Consider the following 8,676-nt stretch of genomic DNA (forward strand, 5'->3'; position numbering starts at 1 on the left):
GCTCCAGACTGCTGCTGAGCAGGGCTTCCTGTGTTAATGAGCGGCCACTCACTCGCACAGCTTAGAGGGAACACTGGTGATGAAACTGCCTTTTCTCCTTCTTTCTTCAGTGAAGCTGTGCTGACAGAGATGAGAGAAGAGAGCACTCATCCCTTCCCTTTCCCCCTGCAACCTCCTAAAACCTATGGCTGCTACTCTATGACCCTGACAATAACCTTTCCCCTCAAGTTGGTCAGTGGCTCTTACGTCCAAGCTCAACCAATTAGGGATAGTAGTTGATGACTTTTCTACATCTAACAAGTCATATATCTTTAATTGTATCAAACAGAGACTGTTAGACTGGGAGAAACTTAAATTATGTCCAATTAATCCTTATACTTTCTCTCCAGCCTCACTGGGTCTCGATATTTTCTACGACAAGATGCCCCATTATTTATCGGACCTAACGACTCCAAATCACCGTAGGGTGTTTGTGCTGGCCAGATTAAATGCTCTCCCATCTAAAGTCTTACAGGAGAGATATCGTCGAGTACCCCTGAGTGAAAGACTCTGCTCCTGTGGAGCGAATATCCCTGACTCAATTCGGCATATATTGCTCCACTGTTCTAGATATGACAATCTCCGTAAGAAAATATTTCAAAAGCTCTCTTTACCCCCTATTTGATCAATCCTTCTTTCTGTCGGCATTTATTGAGTGATACTAAGCAGGAGATTACTGAGGCTGTAGCCAGTTTTTTGGCAGATATTCTTAAATCCAGACCTGACAAAGTATGACTGTATGTGTAATCATTTACATATGGTAAATCTTCTTTCCATTCTATATATAGTTGATTATGTATGTTATGCCATTAAAGGCCGGAATTGAATTGAATAACCTTTCCCAGTGACGGAAAGGACTTCTAGTTGGAGGGAAATGTGGGAAACATCCATAGACATCCATGCCTTCCATTGATGGATCGCAGGATCCAACCCATAGAATAAAAATGGCTCCGCTCTCAGCCAGTCATGAGGGGACAGATACAGAGAAGGAGGTAACCATCATGGTATGGAGAGCCCAAGCTGATTTGGGCTATAGAAGTTAACTTTATTTTATTTTTCTTTTATTTGGTTATTTATAGTCCACCTTGCTTGCTGAGACTCAAGGCGGATTACTTAGTGTAAACCAAGTACAATCAACAAGACATCCAAAGAGCAAGACAATAGGCTTTGGACTAAAGGTAAAGGTTCCCTTGCTCGAAAGCCAGTCGAATCCGACTCGAGGGTTGCGGTGCTCATCTCCATTTCAAAGCCGAAGAGCCAGCGCTGTCCGAAGACATTTCTGTGGTCATGTGGCCGGCATGACTAAACACCAAGGTGCACAGAACGCTGTTACCTTCCCACCGAAGTGGTACCTATTTATCTACTTGCAATTTCTTGCTTTTGAACTGCTAGGATAGCAGGAGCTGAAACTAGAGACAGGAGCACAGTCCGTCATGCGGCACACTCGGGTCTCGAACTGCTAAACTACCGACCTTCCACAGCCTGCAGTTCAGCATCTTAACCACTTGAGCCACCGCAGCTACAGAAATCTAAAATCTAAAACAAAAAGAGCTGAAACAAGCATGAGCTTTCAACATGATATGTTAAGTGCTGTAGAAACTACCTACTCTGGAACACACTTACAGTGTTAGCTAGCAATACAGTGGTGTAGGTTGCAGTCCCTCCCTATCCCTTTGCCAATGCAACTTTCTGACCACTATAGTAACTGGGAAAATGCCTGCCATTCTGACTATGAGACAGATTTCACCTGTGCAGCCTCCCCCTCCCCCCCCCAAATGCTGGGTAAAAGGGCTAGGCCAGCCAGTGCCAACACCGGAGAGACAGCAGCTTGATGAATATGGATAGCCTACTGAGCCTTCCAGCCCACCTTTTTACTTGAGAGTTGAAAATCAGACATGTACTGAAGCAGCTATAAGCTGATGTACGGGGGTGGGGATTTGTATTAAAGCAGGAATGATTTGTATTAAACCAGGAATGGGTAGCAGCTAGTGAATGGAAGATGACTGCTCATGATCAAAGGCAACAATCATCAAGAAATAGCCCCTGACCCATCTCTACATTCTCTGAAAAAAATGGGGGGGGGGGATGGAAGGCACAGTTTGTTGTTCAGTCACACAGTCGAGTCCAACTCTTCGCGACCCCATGGACCAGATCACACCAGGCCTTCCTGTCTTCCACCGTCCTCTGAAGTTGGCTCAGCTTCATGTTCGTTGCATCTATGACACTAACAATCTCATCCTTTGCCGTCCATGTCTTCTTTGACCTTCAATCTTTCCCAGCATCAGGGTCTTCTCCAGTGAGTGCTCCCTTCTCCCTTATAAGTTATTTTAAGGATTGTTTGTTGTGTGTGTATGTGTGTGTTCATAATTACTGCTTCCAGCGTTTGGCAGCCATGGCAATTATTTTGTGAATCCACAGAGGGTTCTATGGATTCAAGGGGGGGAGCAGATATCCCCTCGTCACCTCTTCTCCCCAGTCTGAAGTCCTTGTTTGTTGTTCAGTCGCACAGTTGAGTCCGACTCTTCGCAACCCCATGGACCAGATCACGCCAGGCCTTCCGGTCTTCCGCCATCCTCTGAAGTATGTTCAACTTCATGTTCGTTGCATCGATAACACTGTCTAACCATCTCATCCTTTGCCGTCCCCGTCTTCTTTGACCTTCAATCTTTCCCAGCATCAGGGTCTTCTCCAGTGAGTGCTCCCTTCTCATTTGGTGGCTAAAGTATTTGAGCTTCAGTTTCATTATCTGGCCTTCCAGGGAACAGTCAGGGTTGATTTCTTTTAGGATTGACTGATTTGATCTTCTTGCAGTCCAAGGGACTCTCAAGAGTCTTCTCCAGCACCATAGTTCAAAAGAATCTATTCTTCGGCGCTCGGCCTTCCTTATAGTCCAACTCTCGCAGCCATACATGACTACTGGGAATACCATTGCTTGGACCATGCGTATTTTTGTTGGCAGGGTGATGTCTCTACTTTTTATCATGCTGTTGAGGTTCGCCATCGCTTTCCTCTTTCCTCCCAAGGAGCAGGCCTCTTTTAATCTCATGGCTGCTGTCACAGTCTGCGGTGATCTGGGATCCCAGGAACGTGAAGTCTGTCACTACTTCCACGACTTCCCCTTCTATTTGCCAAGGAGTGATGGGGCCGGATGCCATGATCTTAGTTTTTTTGATGTTGAGCTTCAAGCCCACTTTTGCGCTCTCCTCTTTTACCCTGAGCAAGAGGCTCTTTAGGTCCTCTTCACTTTCTGCCATTAGAGTGGTATCGTCTGCATATCTGAGGTTGTTGATCTTTTCCCCAGCAATCTTAATTCCCGCTTGTGATTCATCCAGGCCAGCATTTCGCATGATGTACTCTGCATATATATTAAATAAGCAAGGCGACAATATACATCCTTGTCGTACTCCTTTTCCTATGCTAAACCAATCAGTTGTTCCATATCCGGTTCTAACTGTCGCTTCTTGGCCCTTATACAGGTTTCTCAAGAGACATGTGAGGTGGTCTGGTACTCCCATCTCTTTAAGGACCTGCCATAGTTTGTTGTGATCCACACAGTCAAAAGCTTTAGCATAGTCAATGAAGCAGAAGTAGATATTTTTCTGGTACTCTCTTGCTTTCTCCATAATCCAGCGAATGTTGGCAATTTGATCTCTAGTTCCTCTACCTCTTCGAAACCCAGCTTGTACTTCTGGCAGTTCTCTATCCACGTACTGTTGAAGCCTAGCTTGTAGGATCTTGAGCATGACCTTGCTAGCGTGTGATATGAGTGCAATTGTGCGATAGTTTGAACATTCCTTGGCGTTGCCCTTCTTTGGGATTGGAATGTATACTGATCTTTTCCAATCCTGTGGCCACTGTTGCGTTTTCCAAATTTGCTGGCAAATGGAGTGCAGCACTTTAACAGCATCATCTTCTAAGACTTTGAATAGCTCAGCTGGAATACCATCACCTCCACTAGCTTTGTTGTTAGCAATGCTTTCTAAGGCCCATTTAACTTCACATTCCAGGATGTCTGGCTCGAGGTCAGTGATTATACCGTCGTGGTTGTCAAGGACATCGAGGTCTTTCTTGTATAGTTCTTCTGTGTATTCTTGCCATCTTTTCCTAATCTCTTCTGCTTCTGTTAGGTCCCTACCGTTTTTGTCCTTTATCATGGCCAGCTTTGCATGGAACGTTCCCTTGATTTCTCCAATTTTCTTGAAGAGATCTCTAGTCCTTCCCATTCTATTGTTTTCTTCTATTACTTTGCACTGTTCATTCAGGAAGGCCTCCTTATCTCTCCTTGCTGTTCTCTGGAAATCTGCATTCAGTTGGGTAAATCTTTCCTTTTCGCCTTTGCCTTTCGCTTTCCTTCTTTCCTCTGCTATTTGTAAAGCCTCATCAGACAGCCACTTTGCTTTCTTGCATTTCTTTTTCTTTGGGATGGTGGTGATTGCTGCCTCGATGGTCAGTCTTGCCATCTCATTTTTGACCACGTCAAGCTTACCTTGATTCATAGATCTTACATTCCAGGTTCCTATGCAGTATGGTTCTTTGCAGCATCGGACTTTCCTTTCACCATCAGATACATCCACAACTGAGCGTCCTTTCGGCTTTGGCCCAGCAACTTCACTCTTTCTGGGGTTACTTGTACTTTCCCTCTGCTCTTCCGCAGTAGCATATTGGACACATTCCGACCTGAGGAGCTCATCTTCCGGCGTCATATCTTTTAGCCTTTTGATACTGTCCATGGGGTTTTCTTGGCAAAAATACTGGAGTGGGTTGCCATTTCCTTCTCCAGGGGGATCACGCTTGGTCTGAGTTCTCTGCTGTGGCCTGTCCATCTTGGGTGGCCCTCCACGGCATAGCCCACAGCCTCATCGAACCACGCAAGCCCCCTCGCCACGACAAGGCAGTGATCTATTAGGGGGGAAGGCACAGTAGGCTATGCATATTCAAATTCTAATAATGTACAAGTCTTACAAACCACACACACACACACACACACACACACAGAGAGACCATCAACTTACCAAGTATGCCACAAAGGCTAGGTACACAATGCTGATAATTGTGGCAATGACATACAATACCATCTGCCCCAGAGCGGTGACGTAGATCACCACAAAGTACATGTTAATGGAAATTATTATAATGACGAGAATCCCCCCAGCAATCTTCCAGCCCCTGGAAAGGAAAAACACATAGAGAGAAATTTATTACAACAGGAGGGGACAGACCGCGAATGATTGCCTACATTTGCAAGCTTGAGAATATAAATTGGTGTTAACATCTATTCCAAAGCTTCTAAACCCCACAGTTATAAGAATAAGCTAACCATTCAGAAACTTAACAGGATGGAAACGTATGAGTGGTGTGGAAACAGATGCAATACAGAAGAGCAAGACAGAGACTGTGTTCATGCATACTGAAAAAATGCAGCACTATTTGTTTCCCTATTACACATGCTTTTGGAAGGGGATGAGCGGGTGCAATCAATCAATTAGACCACTGATCTGCAGTTACAATCCCAATCAAATTGGGGAGGGGGCATGAAATGGGCCAAACTTCAAGCCTGTGATTGGAAAATGGGCAAATACCACACAGGTGGCCCATCAACATAGACCCTCCCCCCCCTTCAAATCCACTGAAATGTCATACTTCCTAGGCTGCAGTGGTGGTAGTGATGGACACAGGACAGAATGCTCATTTAAAAACTCCCTGCACCCTAGGGAGAAGATTCTTCTGCTTGACATCCTAGCCAACACCTTTCCTGATGCCCACTGAGTGTTTTTAGAAAGTGGGCAGGGCCAGGTGGGGCTTTTGCCCAGCAAAGCTTCTGACTGGCCACTGGAGATTTGATTGGCTGTGTAGGGTTTTTTTTAAAAAAACAACAACAACACTGTTTTGGCAGCAGCTGCCACAAGAAGCAGCTCCCTCTCTTCATTTAAGCAGGACTCAAATAACCCCGATGAAGCCAGTTTCCAGCAATCTCCTTCCAGATGCAGCTTCAAGTCCCCTTGACTTTAACAGCATTATTCATGCAACTGAACAGACCTGCACATGCCGATTCCCAGGCCACTGAAGGCATCTACTGACATGTGCAGCCCTTGGTAATTCACTGCAAAAATGTTGCTTCTCAAGTGTTTGGGCCAAAGTCCAGGTCCTACCTATGGCAGCAGCAGATGCATGTGATGGGCTAAGTCAAGGGCTGGGAGCAGACATGTACATGGGGTCCACCATACTCAAGCAGGCAAGAGACTGAGCCGGCCTTTTTATAGTTACTCTCTCTGACATTACAATAAATCCACAGGTACGTTAAAGACAAACATTTATTCCAGCACAAACTCTGTGCTCTTCTTGAGTCTCACTCAAGAATGCTTATGTGCAATAAGTGTTTTTAGTCTTTAAGGTGCCACTGGACTTCTGTTTTCTTCTGCTGCAACAGACTAACATGGCTACCCTGCTGGAATAGCGACAAAGCCACAGATTCCAGGCTTCATGTTAATTACGAACATATTCCGCAAATAAAGGGGATCCCCCTGTCCTTTTCTATCAGCGTAAAATGCACTGGACATTCACTTCACAGAACCCTACGTGTATGGAAAGAATTCCTCTCCAAGTGCACCCCTCCTCAAGGCTGGAATTATTGTGGCGAAGTCAACCAGACATTCGTGTTCAGGAGTTTAAAGGCAGCTTTGGCAAGTGATATGCTTTTTGGAGATTCTTTGAAGTGCCTGCCCTTCCTTGCTTGGAAACAATATTTATTATATGTTTCAAATTTCAACTGTTGTGAAGTTGCTCAAGGATGGGACGCATATGCAATTTTTCATACTTACAGCCCATTGGCAAAGTCATTCATCACAGGACGCAGACTGGTAAAGGTGAGGACTGGAATTAAAGCGAAGGGAAGCTGGAACACAAAACACAGAGAAACAGACTCAAGACCAAGGTTTTGCACCCCTTTGCTGTTTAGTCTCAATGTACCCTTGCTTATAATACACGATAACTTCTTTATCTTAAAAGAATGGATTGAAGGGACCTCCAATAGAGGTTTGTATCACAACAGACTACTAAAGCAAGTTCATCCACAATTGGTCTATTTGCCACACCTCCAAAACAGACCCCTGGTTGCCAGTGCCTATTAGCAACTCTGGTAATGTCAACCATGTGAAGGCTGTTCCTTCTTGTAAAATCAAAACCCACATTCACTCAACAGGTGAATTCTTCTGTGTGTCAAGCAGAAGACTTCTCAGTGAAAGTGGGGGGAAAGGGAGGATAGTTCTCAGAAGTTTGGAACCCATAAAACAAGGGGGACAAATGCTCAGTTCCTTCCAGGTAATATGGAATCATGAGGCTCAAGAAACATCACCATTTTGCCCCTCCTTGGGTGAGCATTCCCTGTTGAAGATATGGTTGTCTTCTGTAACCTGACAACCTGTCAAATTTAAACCTGAACTCTGTTCCATGACCATTCCCCATTCAATCTCCCCCATCTGGTCTACCTGGGAGTGACTAAATTAGGGACATGCATTTGGACATTCTCCAGCTTATAATATATCAAAAATATCAGTATTTTCTGGATATATTCAGGTCTCCCAAATATATCTGGGATTTTTTGCAATACTGAAAAATGGGTCCTGAAAAATCCCAGAAATATTCAGGATTAACTGGAAATACTGGGAGCTGACATTTGTATGTTCCCTGGACTTTTCTCTTTCCAAAAAACCGCCCCATGTTTCTGTGTCTCCTGGGGCTTGGTATTGGCTTGCCAGGATGCTTTAGGTAAGATTCTGTGAGTTTCAAGTGTTTTTGTTGTTTTTTAAAAGTTTAGTCCTTGCGCAAATTGGTTTGAGTCAGATTCTTGTCAAATCTTGCATTTTTACATTGAGATTCTCATGTTTTACTTAGTTATGTGTCTAATGTTGATGTGGATTGGGATTCTCAAGTTTTATCTAGATAGAGATTCTTGCATTCCACATATATTGATATTCTTATGTGACATACATTCAGATTCTCACATTTTATATAGGTTCAGATTCTTGCATTTTACATATGTTAGTCTTACCAATAGCTTCCAATAGCATTCCTATAGGGGAGATTCTTGGGTTTTACATTTTTTGCATCCCCCTCCCCCCATCTCTCCTTATATATAATTGAGTAGTGAACATTCTATTTCGCAACATTCTAAATTTGGCCTCCTTAGTGTTAGGCTGGAAGAAATGCCACTCAGAGGACACTGGCTGGGTTGACTGGCTGCTTTGTGCAGTCCCGCCCAGCGTTCCAAGGTCATTTGCTTATGGAAGCTGATTGGACGTCACTCCATTCCACACCTCAAACTCACCCCTCACCCCGCAAGACAGTTGGAATTTTCAGTTGCATAGGGGAGAGAATGATGTCAGCTGCCCTTTCCCTAGGCAGAGACTGTGTGTGTGGGGTTTTTTTTGAAAAGACAGACATTCTCTTCAACCCCCTGCTGTGCAGCTGACTTTCCCCTAGGGTTGCCATCTCCAGGTGGGACCTGGAGATCTCCCACTGTTACAATTGATCTCCAGATGACAGAGATCAGTTCCCCTGGAGAAAATGGATGCTTTGGAGGGTAGACCCTATGACATTATACCTGCTGAGTCCTTCCGCCCCCCCCCCCAATGCTGTCCT

At 44.6% G+C, this 8,676-nt stretch overlaps 1 protein-coding gene across 2 annotated transcripts in view; it reads right to left on the minus strand.

Annotated features, from left to right (window-relative positions):
• The window catches only part of SLC11A2 (solute carrier family 11 (proton-coupled divalent metal ion transporter), member 2), a 62,309-nt gene that overhangs the window by 16,945 nt on the left and 36,688 nt on the right, over window positions 1-8,676 (minus strand). For both annotated transcript variants that reach the window (XM_015420720.1, XM_015420721.1), the window contains exons 13-14: window positions 6,858-6,931; window positions 5,052-5,205 (exon numbers count right to left, since the gene is read on the minus strand). In XM_015420720.1, the coding sequence (XP_015276206.1) occupies window positions 5,052-5,205; window positions 6,858-6,931 (228 nt within the window). The remainder of the gene's footprint in view (window positions 1-5,051; window positions 5,206-6,857; window positions 6,932-8,676) is intronic.

This window comes from Gekko japonicus, unplaced genomic scaffold (assembly GCF_001447785.1).
Source record: "Gekko japonicus isolate JY-2015 unplaced genomic scaffold, Gekko_japonicus_V1.1 scaffold1431, whole genome shotgun sequence".
NCBI classification, from domain to species: domain Eukaryota; kingdom Metazoa; phylum Chordata; class Lepidosauria; order Squamata; family Gekkonidae; genus Gekko; species Gekko japonicus.